This window comes from Opisthorchis viverrini (assembly GCF_000715545.1).
Source record: "Opisthorchis viverrini unplaced genomic scaffold opera_v5_249, whole genome shotgun sequence".
NCBI lineage: Eukaryota > Metazoa > Platyhelminthes > Trematoda > Opisthorchiida > Opisthorchiidae > Opisthorchis > Opisthorchis viverrini.
The window spans coordinates 150828-170136 of record NW_008751907.1 but is presented as its reverse complement, the minus strand read 5'-3'; the positions used below and the strand labels follow the sequence as shown (position 1 = coordinate 170136).

The window sequence follows — 19309 nt, the reverse complement described above, 5'->3', positions numbered from 1 at the left end:
TCCAGACAATGACATGAATGATCGTGCCTATTCGGCTCAGGTATTAATTGGAACCAAACTGGTACTAGTTGGTTTTGGTTACATTTAATCATCTGGCATCACTTGCAACCTCAGGTATCGTATCAGGATTTCCAGTTGGACTGCAATGGTCCTCTCTTGGGATCTGTGTCACACTGGTCATAATCAGTTGAGAACTTCAATGCTGTCACTTTCTGTTCTCACTGAACCCTTGTACGATTGATTTGTCAGCGAATGTAAATAGGCGTGCATCTGAAAGCTGATGGAAACGCGAAAACAAGTGTTTAAGTAGAGGGATTGAATCTAGATGGTAAAAAAGAAGCTGTCGCGAACTCCGGGGCACATCATACATGAGATTGTGTACGCAAGATGTGTTCCGTCATGCCCCTGTCTCTCATATAAATAACTTCCGACTATCAGAGGCAGGATGACGGATTTTTCCTTAGGCGTTCACAGTAAGATTATGAACAGTATGTCACAGGTGGAAACGAGTGAGCCGGAATGCCTTGAAAATGGGCATGTCGGTAACAAGCTAGGTGTGGCTCCACTGATGCCGTATGAATCAGAAGTATCAACTTTGTAACAGTTCAAGTGAGTGAGGAATCTGTCATTTTACTCAGCTTGCCCTCCAACGGATGGAAGATTATGGATGCAAATTAGTGGAGTCTGAAGTACAAAAACGTGAGCAACTGATGTGAGGTTGGAACAGCGAGAGCAAAAGTGTGATGAAACAGATACGTTTTATTAGAAAAAAATAAAAGATGGTACGTGAACTGTTCCTCCAATCATGTGGAAAAACAAAAAACCTAACAGCGCGCTATGCGACAGAATGTGAAATCTCGGAATCATGACGGGAACATGTCTTCAATACCGAATGCAACAGCTTAGACGCTACATACCAACTGAAGTGCCCCACAGAAATCACATCAGACACTCAAACAAATGCACTTCAGACATTCCAAAGCAAAATATAGACGTGAGTGGCCCTTTCTCCCTACATACCAACTGAAGTGCCCCACAGAAACCATATCAGACACTCAAATAAATGCACTTCAGACATTTCAAAGCAAAATTTAGACGTGAGCGGCCCTTTCTCTAAGTATCTTTCGCACAACTCTTGGTTCAGTTTGGCCCTTTCCATATTTTTTTATATAAATCGGACAGTCCGTTTACAAGCACTAGACAAAAGCATTTTGAGGTGTCCTTCATCCGCTTCATAAACAAACAGGCTTACGGCACTCAACAATCAGCGCATCACACATTCCACGTACCCACATTTTGTGAAGAAACAAATAAAAAAGATAGAAGCCACAAGGAGACTACAATAGAAGGCCATTAGGTGTAAGGATGTGGTTAACTCTAGACGGGGATGGCAAGTCAAGTAGAGCCAAGTAAAAAAAAGCCTAATTTGGTCCCTCTGAATGTTCCTCTGAATTAAGCTACAGAAGCTAACCAAGTCACAGTTGAAGGAAACATAGTCATCTGGAGTCTGTCCGCAAAGATGTCCAAGCTAACACATTGATGCAGCAACACTTCATAAATGGGATTTCGATATCGTGGTGAACATGCCTAAAACAGTTTTGGAAGCAGAGAGTGCTCCCTTTTGGTCTGGTTCGCAATGGGGCCAAATGTGTACGAATGCTTACCCGAAGATGTGCTTTTGCAGGAATAATAACCGTCGCCCTCAAATCCTGCCTCACACCGACACCGGCCATCTACGCATCGTGCATTCGGATGACACTGATGCCCGCCGCAGGTCCCTGTGAAATAATGTGGTGGCATGGATAACCATGTTAAATGGCGTATACAATCATTATGGAGGGAGCGTTGCAGCCATGCTTTGTGTGCTCGCATACCCGCATGCACATTCTCTGTGTTGCACAAACCTACCTCTGGACGATGGTCGACAGTCATATCGCCCATCACCCTCATATCCATCTAGACAACGGCATCGGCCATATTCACACCTTCCGTATTGGTGACAATAAATTCCTTCGCATGGATCTGTTGGAGTTGGACGCGGAACTACGGTCACTACAGAGTCTTCTCTTACAATGTTCTTGCCATGCAAAATAATGTTTACAGGCCTAAAATTTGAATAAAACGCGTTTTGATCCCTACCTAAAATTTGAATAAAACGCGTTTTGATCTCTAAAGTCCTTCCGAAACGCCGCCTTTTGGAAATTTGAATTATACTGCCCAGCAGATTGGCGAAATAATAGAATGTTAGTCGTTGTCGCCCTCTCGCGGCACTCTACCTTTCTGCATTTGTTATATGGAGAGATGAACTATTGCTATTCAGCAATGAGGCGAATTTCAGGACTTGATATGTTGACCTTGGGCGCAAAAGCCACCTTATCTGTTTATGATTGCCATCGTTTATCTCCGGAGAAAAAAGTTGCGGTTACCAACGGGAATGTGCAAACAACAAAATCGCCTTCTTCATCCGTGAAAATTTTTTACCGATAACAAGGAACCTAAAAGTGCTCATAAAACTTTGAAACAGGTGTCCTAATGAACTTTGAAATTATTTTGCACAGGATAGTGTTTTTCTTCTTCGAAGAAATATTCCATCGATGGTTGGTCATCAAATGTTTTGAAAGAAGAGTCTGCCTGAGTTCAGCAGATTTTAGTAAGAGAGATGTATTCCTAAAAGTGCCAATTTTCGCCTTGTTCTTATCCTCAGGATTTTTTACTTTGCAGTGAATAACATAATCCTGACAACCTCAAAACTCGACTGGGAAAACGCGACAGTTGGTTACGAATGTCCCTTCTCTGAACTACTTCCGATCGTTGACTTCCTTTAATTTGTTCAGTACATCCGTATTCACTTGATCACGCGACTGGTCTGCTCCGCGAGCACACCTACAAAACACGCCACACAATCGCGATTCACCTGACCACACAGTTCATAGTCGCTCATTCGATTACGGGACTAGCCTTTTTTCCCACACAAATCACGCCACACAGGTGTGACTCATTTGACATTGATTGTCTACCGTCTGGTAATCGTGCTCTGACACACCCACGCACACGCAAACGTAGCCACACATAGGAAAACAACACATCAGCCCAACACAACTCAACACAGCGACGCACGTTGTCCGACTCGAAGCTAGCCGCTCAGGGACTACGGCGCGTCACCCAAGGATAGTCAGGGGACTCGTGTACCTGCTACAACAGCAAAGAAAGCACGAAACCTGCATCCGGACCTGCAACAGGATTTATCAACTTGTACTCACGGTACGGTAAGTCCCTTGTTCACACATATATACCTATTGTAATCGTTTCACCTAGCAAAGCTATCGTTGTTAGTGCTTCCCGTTTTCTGTCCATATAGACAATTTTCGGGTTATAGTAAAGCATTAACAAATGCTAACGGTAAAGGAGCTCAGTGCATATCATACATCCTATCCAAATGATCCAACGACTTGGTGACATGTTCTCGCATTTGTGAGAGAAGATAACCGATAATATTTTGCTGGTTGATGAAGAATGTATTTTTTAGGGAGCAATACCTTTGTAATAATCGGTCACAGCGTCACCGGTCTGCCATCATTGGACTCTTGTTATTCTTTACAGTCAGACATCGCTTAGGATATCATCGAACAAACACGCAGACACATCTGAGGATGAAATTGTTAAAATGAAACCGAGAGCTGATTATATATTCAAAAGGAATATCCAGTGTTTTCCCGATGCATGAATTGACCGTTCAGCTGTAGCACCCTTTCGGTGCCTAGCTGCCACGCCACCCGAAGGTTGCACGAGGGATGGGATACTGCCAGGTTGCCCAAGCCTAGACAGGGGAAGTCGAGAGGCAGAGATCGGGTTCGAACCACGGACCTTCCGGTCAGTAAATTCGAGCTCCAACCACTTGGTCCAACTAGCCCCATGCATGAAAGTATCAAATCAGTCGTCAGCTTCGTTATTAAGTATGTACGAGCAACGAACCTGGTGCATCCAAACCCGTCAAAGTGCTTAGAATTCAAATTCATTAACAGGAGGTTTGTCTTACACAAACTGCACGGTTTTTCACTAGTAACTTTATTCTGTCATTTTCGCAGATATTCCCAATGGTCATCGTTTTCATGACCCTTTATTCATTTGGGATCGGCCCAGCCGTACTCGGCGTCGCAGAACACCGTGCGAAATTATCGAATACCTTGCGAGCGCGTGATGTTGTTTCGAGAGGAAGTCACGGACAAGTTTGAGTTCAACCTCGAAGGGCTCATCGAGTTGGAAATCACGCATCTATCTTCACCGAAATCGTCAAGGTTAGCAGTGTGCTTCGATAGACAGGAACTCAATAGAGAACTGTACGATAAAGTGGGAGTAATTACTCGGGCGCTGAATAGACAAGAATTGTTCTCCTTCCCTCTTTACAGTAACTTTAATCATTTAACTTGTTGAGGGATGCCTGAGTTACATTCGACAGTGAGGTGGTGCACAAACGCACTGACCAAACGGTTCAGAAATATTGGTGGGTGTCCGGATGTAAAACAATACCAATGTGTTGAATATTTGGGTGGAAGGAAAGTTATGGCAAATGATTATTTCGGAAACGCAAAACGAGATGACATGCATCGCACTAGTCTCTAGGGTGAATATCTGGCCACAGCTTACCCGAAAAGGTTCTGTTGCAAAAGTAGTAGCCATCACCCTCAAAACCTGCCTCACATCGACAGTGACCGTCAACACACCGCGCATTCGTGTGACACCGGACTCTGTCACAAGGATCTGCGAAGCGACAATAGGAAATTGGTAAGCTCCTAGACATCTTTCCGTTTATTGAATCCTGCCGTGCACACAAGCTCGAATAGTTAGTTACCAAAGTCACACCTAGAATTAACAATCACCTCTTACCACGAATCGCTGGCCGACAATCATATAGTCCGTCTCCCTCGTATCCGTCTATGCAGTGGCAACGTCCATATTCACACTTCCCATACTGGTGACACCGAATGCCGTCGCAAGAATCTGCGGATTGATATGAATGTACGATTACCTATAACAGCTGAGGAAGACGCAAGCACATAGTGTGCGTCTGCCATGCTCTGTCAAGCAAACTTCATGCAGAGGTCTAACGGGAAGGCGAAGCTTGCTACTGATTCCGCATTATGGCAATCAACGGTAGCGACGAAGTTCATATATGTGGTTATAGTCGCGCCGGACGATTTCAATCAAAGGTGAGGGTATAGTTCTTCAAAAGAGCAACATCCGCAAAATGACAGCATCTGCGTGTGTAGTCATGCCAAGATTCACTTTTAAAATTACAGCAAGTAGATTCTGGACCGACTCCTGTTCTCTGGAGGCAAGTAGTTTCGCACACTGCAAATCACGAACTCACAACAGAACTATCGTCGGGACTCAAAGTTTGAAGAAGAAAGTAAATAGTGCTATCTAATTAAATCAATGGTTTGAAGTACACTATGGTCGAATTCTTTATGTCTATCTGCAGCCATCAAAGTGTGAAAGTCGAATATGTCCTCCTGTGACTGACAAGACGGCTAAAATACCAAACTGGAATATCGTTACCCAAGTAGTCGGATGGTGAGCTAATAACCGGTGAAAGGATGGTTCAAACTACACAATGGATATTTGTTTGTTTTTTCTTTGGCTTCAACTTACTTACTTTGCTCGGTATGGTGCAAGAGGATGCCGAATGAGTCCAAAAATCAAGAGAACTTCTGTCCTCAAGTTCATGACCGAAGAGAAGATGGAAATGTTTTATTTGTAATCTGCAGTCACTGTGTGTACTAGGATTGGCATGAATGCCCTGGAAAGACCAGCCAGAACAGTTGATGCATAAGCTTGCTTGAGCCTTGAGTACTAAATGTACAATTTTAGGTTGCCGTGCATATGATGTTCGAAAGGATACTATCCCCCCGATATGTGTTGGGCTCTCATTACTATTAAGATGGATATTGAATGATCCAAATTGTAGTTGCCCCAAGACAGCTTCACGCTGACCGCAACCGCCGTGCTGTCCTACTCAGGGCAGCACTTCCACCAACGAGTTCCTAACAAAGAAGGTACTTTGAATAGTCTTCAACGGCCTTCTGGGCAGTATGTTGGGTCCGGAGCTAATAGCGATTCATTGCAGTCCTCAGTCAGGCATGAAGAATAGATGAGTTAAGAGCAAGAAGTCCCGCAAGAACTCCGACTCTCATTCAAAGGATCTGCCAATTCATTTGCACAGTGTGCAGCTGGATAAATATTTCACGTTCCTATTCAGTGGAATTTGATGCATGCACGCGTAATTTTGCATGTTTGCGGTCACATCGGTGTCGGAGCCTGTGTCGCTGTTCTGGACAACGAATGAATGATCACATATAGCAAGGACTTCAGTGCTGGTCTTAGGCCTGACAGGGTATCTTCTTTTAGCAGATTTCGTCCTGTAAGTGAAGCCGATATATTCTGGACCTACTGGCTGATAGTTTGAACACCTGGCCGTTCAGGCCATGAGTGGTTGATCAGCAGTGTGATTAACTCGCTCGTAGACAGGATATAGCGCCGCTCATCCTATTAGCCAATAGGTCGCGGGTTCGAGACTCTTCGGAGTTTCGTGGGATGCGCACTGCTGATGATCCCCATCAAGGATGAAACAGCTGTACGGTGCTTCTCGGATTTCAAGAATAGATTAGATTCACTTACAGGACGAAACCTCCTCAAAAAAACCAAATTTCCTCACACTAACAACAGGTTATCTTTTGCTCACAAGGGCGTTGATGGTGATAATTTGCCAACGGATTTGAATCCATTTGTTCGACTCGCCAGTGTTTTACCATTACCCTAATGCTTTGTCGGGTATCTGTTTGATAACCTGAACCGCATCATCACCAACGCGCTCATCAGGGGTTAACTAGCTGTTCATTTTGTCGGAACTGACTACGCGTCATGACTGCGACGATTCACGTGGACATTCCTTTGCAATCCTGGATGAATGGACATGCGATGCAGTGGATGGGAGTAGACACGCTATTCTCTAGTTGGTCAACCTTCGTTTACATGCGGCGTGTAGCTTTAATTTTGGGCTTCTTCCGGACGGAGCCAATTTTTGATCGTAAGTTGCATCCACATCCTCCCCTATCAACGCACCGGCAATCAGTCAGCCCATTACCCTCGTAACCTCGACGACGGTAGCAGTAAATTAAGGATTGCTCTCAGGTTTCATACGAGGGTCTATCAATAATAAGAATGCGGGTGACATTCAGGCTATAGTACTGATTTATGATATGATGGGCCTATCAAAACTGACGGTTATATGGTTCATATGTGCAAAGTTGGTTTGGCGTGCCATGGCGGACCGATAAAACTAGATTTGGCTAACATTTGCTGTGTACGCATAGGGGCTCAAGAATCTACTCGTCTATCAGACTGTGAAGCCTAGTCAGAAGAGTGGTCAGATGAACGGTTACCCCAGTTCAATGGATGCATTTGCTCATCATTGTAGCCGATGAAATATATAGTGAGCAGTTAGTATGCAGATGAGTTGTACATTAGCCAAAATAGTGTATGGCACCTGAATCGACGTATAAAAACAAATGCGTGAGATGTTTCTTGGGCCCGATCCCCACTGTTGTTTGAGTTTGCTCACCGCTATTACTATTACAGTATGCGAGACTCACGAACTGCAGATCCTATCTCGAAAAGCTCAGTCTCAGAAGATTTTTAGTGGTAGTACCGAGGCTCATCTTTTGCTTGCATTGAATGGCAGTTACAAGGTATTGAAGTCGTGCGGACACCCTCACCGTATGGATGTCTGTGTGTGCGGGCGACTGTTGGGTTTTGTGATGAGATGCGATTTTGCGTACGTTTACTCTGAGAAGGAAAAGTCCCCACCCAGGTCCACTCTGAACTGTTTAGTCTGTGTGTGCGGGCGACTGTTGGGTTTTCTGATGTGATGCGATTTTGCGTGCGTTTACTCTGTGACGCAAAAGTCCCCACTCAGGTCCACTCTGAACTGTTTGGTTCATCCAGACTTCATGATAGTGACGAGGAGATTTAGTGTATGAAGCTTTTCTGTCGTACAGATAAGTTTGAAACTGTGCTCTAATCGCTTCGTGAGACGAGATACCTGTGTCCGCCTCATTCTGTTTGAATCATTCGTCATAAATCTTCGCCTGTGCACTAACTTTTGCGGTGCCAATTTTCGCCTCTTGTTGGAAGTGTCTGACCAGCTTTTGATCTGTGACCATCCTCCAACCTGTGCAAATTATTTCGTACCTACTGGTGTCATGTATGATTTGTTGTGTATAATACATGCATCAAACTCGTGTTTTGTGCCATTTCGTTTATTTTTTCTAATGAATATTTCGTTCTCTCTATTAATTTCTCCACGCTGTTCTTGTCACCAATAAACAAGAATGGAGTGACCACTATAGGGAATAACCTAACTATGGCCAACAAGTCTGGACATCTTACTTTGGTTATGAACCTCCTGGAATTGGTAGTTCTCAGAAGAAACTATTCCATTAGATGGTCTCAGCTTGCCCATGACTGAAGAACATCACTTTATTCTACAGTTGAAGATATCCCTCGCCGCTGTCTTCATTAGCCACTGAACCTTGGTGTTCTCAGTGCAGACACGATCGCTTTTGATTGAGAAGTTTTGTCGATATGTGTTGACAGTAAAACCATTCATGTCAGATGTACACACTTCTGATTCAGAGTTCTCAGGCCAGTGTAAACTAAACTAGTCAGCATATCAAGTAGCAGAAGCACAGCCTGGATTTCTACATCTTCAAGCAGGAGTTCAAGTTGACATGCACGCGGATGCATACATTCGTAAATCGCCTGGAAATGATTTCATATGCCACTCAACGGAACATGCTGACTTATCTAACACAACGATAGGAATATATGTCGGGCATTGGTATTTTAAGCGTAGACCATCAGATAATAGAACCATGCACCATTCCATCAGCCGTTATAATTCGTCTCCACTTTTTTACTCGGTATCCAGCTCACCCGAACTTCTTGGTCGACAGTCCCAGTATCCGTCACCCTCGTAGCCTTGACGGCATTGGCATCGACCCATGTGGCATTCACCGTAGTAATGACACTGCACATTGTCACACATATCTGGCAAATGTTTCATGAGAACGTTAATCCATTTAATTGTTTTTTTCAGTACATTTGGTTCCCAACATGCAGCTTGACACATGTAGTATTAAGGAGATATCTTTGGGTTGTACATTAGTTTAAAAAGTATGAACAATAAACCAAGCAATCCAATGATAAACACGTCTCACTCGATTACACTTCACTGTGAAATAAGACACTTACGATGAGCACTGAATCGAGATACCGTTGACCATTTATTATATGGATACAAGTAAGTTATTGTATACCCAGCTAAAGGGCTGGACTGGCCACGATTCAGCAGAACATCCAGCCCGCAATAGACTCAGTGACTCAGTAGTTCGATCGCAGCCAGGAGTGTAATTCTGCCCCCGTAGGAAGGTGTAGCGTCAGGTTATGCGCAATTATAACCATGAGTATATATGATTATGGACGAAAAACTATACTCGTCTAACTAACCAACTATGCTCCTCTGCAAGCGAGAAAACAGGAATTTGAACCTGTGCCGGCAGTTGTGCGCGGAAACGATCATATCGATGACTACTTCTAAACCTTCAAGTAGGCGTAAATTGTGAGCAACTGCAAAATGCGTCTTCGTCTCAGAATAGTTTCCAGTGTGAATCGTGTGAAATTTTCTGGATGGTAAAAGTTGGCTTGCTCAGTCAAAATCCGCGACCTGGTTGGTGTTACGGTCCAGGCCAATTTCAAATCAAGCATCTTGTTGGTTGAAACAAAGATTTATCCCATCATCATTCATACGTGACCACTACGCATTTTTTCCGGAAAATCATTCGGCGACGTCACACAGTCAGTATGTGTTACTGGGACACAAGCGACAGAAACTCAGCATAATCGCCCCAACGCATGCATTAACAAAAGGCATTCCTTCTCACCCATGCAGTCCAAATGATGGTCTGCTGTGTAAAACCTACCTCGATAACGGCATTCATAAACTCCATCCCCCTCGTAACCTTCGATGCAACGGCAACGTCCATGTTCACATACACCATACTGGTGACACTGAACCCCATTGCACGGATCTACAACATGTGGAGGTGAACGCCATGTGTGCTTTATACCTCATCGTGAAATATTGGCCAGTGGATCACGTATGATGTCAGACAAGTCGAGATGCATTCAGGCAGGCGGGGATCCCCAGAGAGGTAAAGTAAGTAGGTTCACCATACTTCCTACCTGGCATATCTGACAAATTTATCGTTATTTAAGCTACCCAGATCTCGAGAATACCTATTATTTTGATACACTTAAGACTTTAATCAAAGCGGGGGCGCAAATCAACGTGTGAAATAACAGACACCACGTGCTGTGAAATCGTCTCTTCAATTAAACAATTCTAGTGAAAACGTGCTTCGAATTGATATGACATTATCGTTTACGGATATGTGACTTTAAAAAAAGGCATTTCCGAAAATCGAATAATGTTTTCTACCCCAAAATATCGCTTTTTTCAATTTTACTTGGGAAAACGTTGATATGGGAACCGGATTTCTGTGTTCACATTCAATCGCCAACGTGAAGATTTATTCGTCCAAATCGGTTATATATTTTGAACGGAACGACTAAGAATTGATGTTCCTTCAAAACTTTGGTTTCCACATGTTGTCATATCGACTTACATTTCTCAATCGTTAGGCGTGTACATTAGTAATTTAGGCGTTGTTCGCAAGCTGAAGTTCTATGGGACTGAAATCCTATGTAGATTATATCTTCTTAGTTTCCAACAGCTTGGTTGATTGACATCCTAACCTGAGGCTATCATTTCAGTCTGTTTAAAATACTCAAATGGGCGTATATGGGGTTTGCAGTTGCCAGCGTTTCTGTAGATAGCAGAACATTTTGCTCAAACCACCACAACCTAATTTGTTCCAAATAAACACATTCGTGTCAAGGACAATCTAAACGTCGTTTTATTATGAGTAACCACAAGTTTAAACCTGTGAGTCCACCTCAAGCGTGAAGCTCGCAAATTAAGTCATTTCATTTTTTTAAATCTGTTATTGAATGAATGGATAAATATATATATACATAACCACAAAAATTATTTTGGTGAGCAAAATAGATATTACACCTTAATCCATGTAAAAAACAGAGTATTTATTGCATATGAAGCGATGAGAAAAACGAAAGTATGTGGTAGTGCAACGGATCAAAATGGATTAAATTAGTTGCATTGATAGGCAGATTACTTCCTGGTTTACACAACTGCCGTTTGAAACTGCTGGAACGGATATCGAGCAAGCGATTACTTATTTATATAAGACCATAGAAAATACTTCAGAGCTAAACAGACAGGATTTTAAATTTTTCTTTCCAATAATGATTGGGGAAAGAAATGATCTATAAAGAGGAATTGCTTGGACGTTCCGTGATGATGTAGATGACGACATGCTGATGAAGAGGAGGAGGACTTCGTTGTGTAGTGGGTAGTAGTAGCGTATAAATAAGTGAGCCAGCAAGTAAATAAGTAATTAAATAGGTGGGTAAGTAAGTAAGCAAGAAGTTAATTAAGGAAGTAAGTAAGTAAGAAAGTAAGTAAGTAAGTTAGTAAGTAGGTAAGTAAGTAAGTAAATAAGTAGGTAAGTAAGTAAGTAAGTAGGTGAGTAAGTTAAGTAAGTAAGGGAAGGCAAACTTGAATGGGTAGTGATTGAGCAACGTACAAGCGCTCAAACCCACAAACTTGCAACATGATTCATGTGCCTGTTCAATAGTGCTGACGTGAGTTTCAAGTTCTGTCGGTGCTCCACTATTTGACATTTTTAATAGAGGAATAGGACCATTTAGCGGACAACGTTCACTTTCTGTTGTTCATGAGCTACTTTTCCACAGCCAAAAATGAGTTTTCCAACCTTTGTTCAAAAACTCCCAATAGACCGACTGTCGATTCCATGAAGCCGATAATAAAACTGATGAAGAAGACTGATGACATTTGATTGCAGATGTTACTTGGGCGGAAATGTGACGAGAATACCATCTTGGAAAGAAATCCATTCCGGCTAAACAGAAGTAAACAACTGGAATGGTGTTGACAGTAATTTTCCTGCACTACAGCGAAATATTGGCGAAGAAGTATGAATAATACACTTGCTTATATAGATTATATGTATACCGCGTTAGAAGAAATGATTTTGCTCAATGTAATGTTCCGTATGTCCAGAAAAACCTGGTCTTTCAAAACACAATAAAGTTTAGTTTCATACTGGCTATTAAAAAACTTCATAATCTTTTTGGACAGTTTTACACGACTTTCTGGAGGAAACAACAAAGTCTGACTGGTTTCCTGTCAAGATCACCAAAAAAATCATTGATTTGAAAAAATTACACGAGTCTTCGAAATGACGCTTTTACACAGACCAACAGAAATTATAGAGTTCATCAAGCGGGAGGTATGCTATTTTTCATGCAATATAAAGATTTAGGTTTCCAATAACTCTGGTGCGAATTTGTGAAAAAAAAATACTGTGCGGAACTCACTAATTTGCTCTAGGCGGCATTCATGTTATTTTGATTGCGTATAATGTGTATTTCAATAGCAATTACATGCATATTAGCCTCATCTGATTAAAAGCATCAGTTCTATCGCGGCTGTAGGATGTTTCTGCCGTGCAAGTGCGACCATATAGATATCGAGAGCCACATGTGCGCTACTACTGTTTGCGATCTGCAGTAATATCACTCACCCCTCGTCGGTCTACAATCTCGATAGCCATCCCCAGAGAACCCGGGTGAGCAAAGGCACAAGCCATTGTGACAGGTCGCATTGGGATGGCAGCTAATCACTGCACACGGGTCTGAGAATGAAGAGCACGTGTGACAAAACCACTGGGATCTCTGAAACTACACAATGGAGTTATGCGTGAAATGGCTACGAACCTGAGTTGTGGGTATTTGGCTATTGATCGTCCTGGATTAGGCAACCACCATTTGCATCCCATTCGCTATACTAAATTAACATTGATGTGGGAAATATCTCCCTGGAGAATGAAGTCTTGCGTCGTCTATTGAACTTTATGACATGAACAGTAAACTGGATCCTTGATGTGTCCTTGCCGGAGGCCGAAAACTTTACTGAGTTGTAAAATACTACTTGAGAATAAAAAATGAATGAAAGAGTCCTGTATGAAAAAAAGCGAAATCACTTAAAGAAGCAGGTAATCTTCCTGTCTTGCAAGATGCGTTTGAATGTTACTCAGAAATACGACCAGAATTGTTTGCCTTTGTCAAACCAAATTCGCCAAGGTCATTCAAGCTGCACACCTTCACTGGAGGTTTAGCGGATTACTCGAATTTACGGACAAAGTGACCGAGGAGTTACAGACCCCATTAACCTTGAAAAAGACCTTTACAAGTCAAAGAAAACCGACGGTAGCCTAGATTTTATTGACTGCTAAATGTATTTCTCAATTGGTAAATAGTTATATAAGACAACCATTAAAGGAAGCTGCGTGCTAAGCAGGAGTTCAAACACTTAGTGACTGAATACGAATAAAGCACTAGGTTGCACAATTAAATTGAACTTACCCGGTAAATTCCGATCACACTCCCAGTAACCGTCACCTCTGAAACCTTCTCGACATCGGCACTCACCGTCTACGCAATAGCCATCACGATGGCATTGAACACCGAGGCATGGATCTACGCAATGCGCAAATATCACGTGAACTTTGTGTCGGGGGCAGAGCGGAAGTACTCACAGTTAAGCTAGCACATGGACAGGCGATCCATTCCGCGTGAAGCTGTGATTTCATTCGAGGTGCGTTGATGAAACACATTTGGGATATAAGCTACTAGTCTAATGAACAACTTCGAAGCAAAAGTCACGATCATGGAGCATTCGTAGCGCAGGGCCGTTGTGAAGAGGATTTAGAGATATAGAGCGATGCCACTGTGATTTCAGCCCTCTATACTTGACTAAGCACAGGCATATTTGCTACGTCAGTTCTGCTCTGTTCGAGCACAACTTACCATGTCTAATTCGCCTGCATTCGTAATAGCCATCACCTTCGAATCCAGCTACGCATTCACAGTAACCATTACGACATCTCGCAAACGGGTGACAAGCAACTTGAGCACATGGGTCCACTATACAGGTGAACATAGGTAGGTTTATCTGGGCAGTATTCAGATTTATAATGTGTAGACAAGTATTTCATTCTAGCGAGAATAAAAGGTGTATATTAAAGCCTACATTCGGACGTCCTTACTGTTAATACTTCGAATCAGTCAAACTGAAGAGAGTACTCGAATAGATGCACAAAATCAAAACCTGGACTTTCACAGAAACAATAAACAGGGGAAATGGGCTAGGTTGTGTTCTGCGCCATGCATATACCAAGTCTTCCTCTTTGAATCGCATCTAAGAGCATCTGTTCTAGAAATAGTCATTAGATGGTGACTCTCTAGTCTGGGAAGAATATAGAGAACATGCAGAGTATTGAGAAGTTTGGTAAACTTCAGCAAACAAGGTTATTGGATTCAAAGACAGATTGCAACTACACCAATTTGTCAAGACCGACGGAGAATTCCAAATACAGCATGCATGAGTTACAGGAATAATATTCGGTAGACTGGGCTATAAGAAAGGCTCATAAAACAGCTGTCTGATGGATTAAAAATTGGGAAAGGAGAGGAAGACGATCCATAAAAGATACAGCGCAATGAGGCTGGCTATAGATGAACTAACGGTGCAGGATAATTAAACCAACTTGTAAGGATAGAGTTTTCTGTGAGAAAACCTTAGGAAAGTATGGGGCGTTCTTCAAATCACAGATAGCTAACATGTACCGATTTGAAATAAAAAAACCGATCGTTTAAAGGCAGTTGTGGGACAAAAGCTGATGTCATTTTGCTGCTACTGCAATTTTGAATTTTCATTTGTATAGTCGGAACATGGATAAAAGTACATCTCCACAGAAAAAACGGAGTAGCTCATGACCTTAACTTAAACTGGGCTTGAACTTGATCAGTTTTTCTGTATATTAAGTAGCGATTATCCGAAGTCATTTTTTTTTAAATAACTAGTTTTCTGAAACTTGGAGAACATGTTCACTTGTATCGCCTTCTTGAATATCAAATTCTGGATTTGTCCCTTTAAAATCTGGGAATAGTTCAGCTTAAAACCGAGGATCTTGGTATGCTCTAAAATACGAGCAGTTTGCTAATGGTGGAAAAGAGGTGGAATATACTTTGCATAGCAATGTTTTCAAAAAATAACATTTTTTCATCAGATCAGCGTCCTAACTGAGTCGAGAAATTTGCTACTGATAAACCGTGAGGAAATAACTCGAAATAGTTTACCATCCATCCATTGAAACTGAGATTTATCAGGACATGCAGTTGGAAGTTTCTTTAAATTGATTATCAATATCATCATCCATTATCCCTCTTTAGCTGAGTGAGACGGATGTGGCCTGGAAACACCACAAATGAGAGATTCAGCTGGGTTCCAGGTGAGTCCCTCGCAAAACCAAATTTATTTGCGAATGAGTGCATTTCGTTAATCATTCATTCATTTTAAATGTTGAAACTCGTGCTAAATGCACCTGATGAGCTTAAATCAAGACGAAAAACGTTGAATATGGCTTTTCTATGACCATCAACTACTTTGGGATGCCACGAAAAATTTAATGGATTATATAAAGCGTAAATGCTCAGACGTACCCAAGTAATAACCATATTAACGAGTGAAAAATTTTGATTTTGACCAGTTAACTGGTACATTTGTCAAAAAACGGAGGGACCTTTCGATTAGTTCGCCCACTTGATGAAAACATGCCAAGAAAACATGTCCAGCACGCACACAGAACACTCAGATCATCCACACATCCTTCTTCTTGGTTGCTTGTATAGCTCAGGCATTGTCATTAGCATGAACTAGGATATGCATATCAAGCATGCCAGATTTTCTTAGTTTGGTGAGTAAAGAACAATGTTTTCCTCCCACGCGCAAGCAAATGTGCCGTTATGTATACCGAAGCAAATGTAAGATGATAATTACGCGGTTGATACAGGAACAAAACGGCGCAGTTAATGTATCAAGTCAGGCTTACTGAGCACTGGTTGCCTCATGCAGAGCAGCATATAGCTTTATCTACTTACCATACTGTTGTAGCCTACACTCATAATAACCGTCACCTTCGTAGCCAGAGACACACTGGCATACGCCATCATAACATCGGGCATTCTCGTGACATCGGACACCGTAACAACGGTCTGGTGAGAAAAATCACAATAGTGGTAGAGGGATCCTAGAAGTCCTGTTACGGAGGATTAGGGGACCATTACTATTCCTCCGAAAATTTAAAACAAAATTCCACTGCGAATCGCACAACAAACACATCGCAGACGTGAGTCGTTCACGTTCAGAGACACAAACTTTCTCACCATCAGAATTCTTGCTGGTCGCCTGGACTCATCCGTAGTTGTACGAATGATCCAGTAGAGTTACGCTCATTGGATCTATCGCGCATGTACCTCATGTTATATACTGAAATGTTAGAAACTTCATTTCGAATCCGGAACGATCTTCGAAAAGAAAAAGCCACCATAAAATACGACAAGGTACTGAGAAGTTCAAATAGAAGTCAGAAAATCAAATCTGCTCCTAGTCCGACCAACATGAAATTAAAAAGGTGCCAACACGTGGTAACTCTAGGCCAGCCGTTCTGACAAGGACAGAAAGGCGTATTCACTAGTAAAAGAATACCTTGTAACATAGTATACATATTTCAGCTCTTCTAGACTCGAGCTAAACGTCTATTTCGGATTATGATATTACCATCATCTTTAGGGCCAGAAAGAAGATAATTATCAAATAAAAGAAAAGAGGGAAAGCAAAACCATGAATTTGTTGAGCAGGAACACTGAGTCCCTATATAAACATATCAGGGTGTGTAACATTCAACTAAACACACGTATCCTATCAGACTGGTCAACTTTCAGACCTTACTTAGCACATGCAAAGTGCATGGAGCCCAGAAAATTGCACCACGCTAATCGACTTTACGCGTGATATTGAGTTCCACATGATCTGCAGCCGGATCGCATTAGTCCCATCAAAGAAATGGTATAATTAAAACAAACAACTCTCACGGAACGAAGGAATGATAGTCAAGCACGTCCACGGATATGTTAGGAAACCAGGAATGAAAATAGTTATAACAATCCTTCATTTAGTTTCTCGCTTTTTAAACAATAACGATATCCACAACAGGAAGCATTGCCTCAGGTCACGCATGTTGTGATAGAACATAAAGGTGTACTTATCCATGACACTGGTAGTAAAACTCACCACGTTCCTCAAGGCACTCAACCATTGGATCGCCGGTATAACCTGGGTTGCAAATGCAGGCACCATCCCTACAGACAGCCTGTTTTCCACACTGTATCCCTTCACATAAATCCACCCCGGAAGGTTTGCAGACATCGTTAACACACACCTCATTACGTTGACAACGGGAACATGGATCTATCAGTAAAGGAAAATATACTCGTATTACTGTTGGAGAAATTATTGCTGTGGTAATGGGGGGGAGGTTTCTCTTTTTGGACATGTAAACCATAAAGATACTTCCGGCTATGCACAAAATTTGTGCATAGAAAGACCTATCAGTCACCTGCTGTTCAGCTTAGTTTAAAGCATGCAAGAGCTTCACCGCAGTTGACTGCAGTGCAAGAGATCTCACATGAATTACTAATTAGTTCTTGAAATTTAACTGTACCCTGAATCATAACGTTTATAGTGGCGTTTGGTGCGAGCCTCGCGTTTTATAACTGTGGTATTAGTCTGGTTTGGAGGGATACATTGTTTGAAATTCGTCACAAACTCACCATCTTCACAACGTGATACGCCGTCTCCACGATAGCCAGGCATACACTGACAAAATCCTTGTTGGGGTTCAATACACCGAGCAAACTGATGACAATACACTGGACCACACTGTTCTGTTGTGTGTTCGTACACTGAAGAAGAAATGTGATAATTATGGAAAGGCACACTACTTTAAGCAACCCAAGCTGCCAGATTATTTGCACAAGGACCTTCTATACCCTACACAACGAACCCTGAGAAAACGCATCTTAACAGACATTCTATATAAAATGCAACACACAGCTCACTAAATTTATTCGAAATCGGTGACAATAAGATGAAAAAATTGCATACTGATGTCCAACTGATGAATTTGACTGATACTGTGTGCAAATTTAAACCCAAATGAAGCAAACGAGTATCACACGGAACATAAAGTGAAGCGAAGTTTGTATTCTTCAACTCAGAAATCATAATGACAATCATGTGAAAAACGCTTGGAACCGATTGTGTAGTCATCCTTTTCGGGGAAAGTTTGGTAACAATCGGTAGATTCATGGCCAAGCGGCGTTTCGCTTTTAATACAAAAGCTCCATTAGGCCGTGATTAGGTTACGAGGTTGGTAGATATTTAAGGCAGAAGAAGAACCAATCAGCTAGGTTAAATTAAATATCTGTTAGGTGTCGGCTCAGGGATTTTGTGTTTCAGCGTGGGCCACCAAGTGTCCGGCCGATAGAAGAACCTACATGGATTTGGGACCAGCTTAGGGTCTGGTTCTTCCGTCTCAGTTCTCGTGATGATCGCACTTGGATGGATGAGCTAGTACCACGATAGTTATGTAAGAGGGATTCTGTGACCTTTGGTCGGGTAGGGACTTCTACCCACATTTTCTTCTAATGATTCTACGTGAAATGAAAACCTGGAGGCATCATTCACCCTTACGCCTCTTCAACTACCAGGACAGCTAATTACGGACTTCAGCCGATTTCAGCGCGAGATCACCCAGAGCTCAGTCTAACTGCGCATTCAACTGAGCCAGGGTAGCCATGTACCCATCAAAGCCCGTTTGTATCATGAAACAGGTCACCAGTGTGTGAGGGAATCCACCCTATACTGTATCTATTTTGAAACTGCCGATCAAATCAAATTAAACATTAACCTGACTATTGTGACGTATGGGAGGGGTTAAATCTGATGGTCATTGCCCCTGATTAGACCAAGATCACGTTGGCTTCTGCGTAAATCTGACATTACCAGTCCGGGATCAATCAAAGTGTTGGTCAAAATAAACTCTAGATATGTGGGGCGTAGGTTTCAAAGAGTGTAAAGGCCTTAAACTTACAATTAGTTCAAAGACATCTGCCGAGTCTGTCCTAT

General features: G+C 42.2%; 1 protein-coding gene across 1 annotated transcript in view; it reads right to left on the bottom strand.

Annotated features, from left to right (window-relative positions):
- The window catches only part of T265_09012 (hypothetical protein), a gene marked incomplete at both ends in the record, with an annotated part of 137165 nt that overhangs the window by 67668 nt on the left and 50188 nt on the right, over positions 1-19309 (bottom strand). Inside the window, 9 exons of the mRNA XM_009174973.1 lie at positions 1665-1778; positions 1909-2043; positions 4645-4758; positions 4885-5026; positions 8992-9105; positions 10038-10145; positions 16222-16370; positions 17414-17590; positions 17953-18084. Coding sequence (XP_009173237.1) covers positions 1665-1778; positions 1909-2043; positions 4645-4758; positions 4885-5026; positions 8992-9105; positions 10038-10145; positions 16222-16370; positions 17414-17590; positions 17953-18084 — 1185 coding nt within the window. The remainder of the gene's footprint in view (positions 1-1664; positions 1779-1908; positions 2044-4644; positions 4759-4884; positions 5027-8991; positions 9106-10037; positions 10146-16221; positions 16371-17413; positions 17591-17952; positions 18085-19309) is intronic.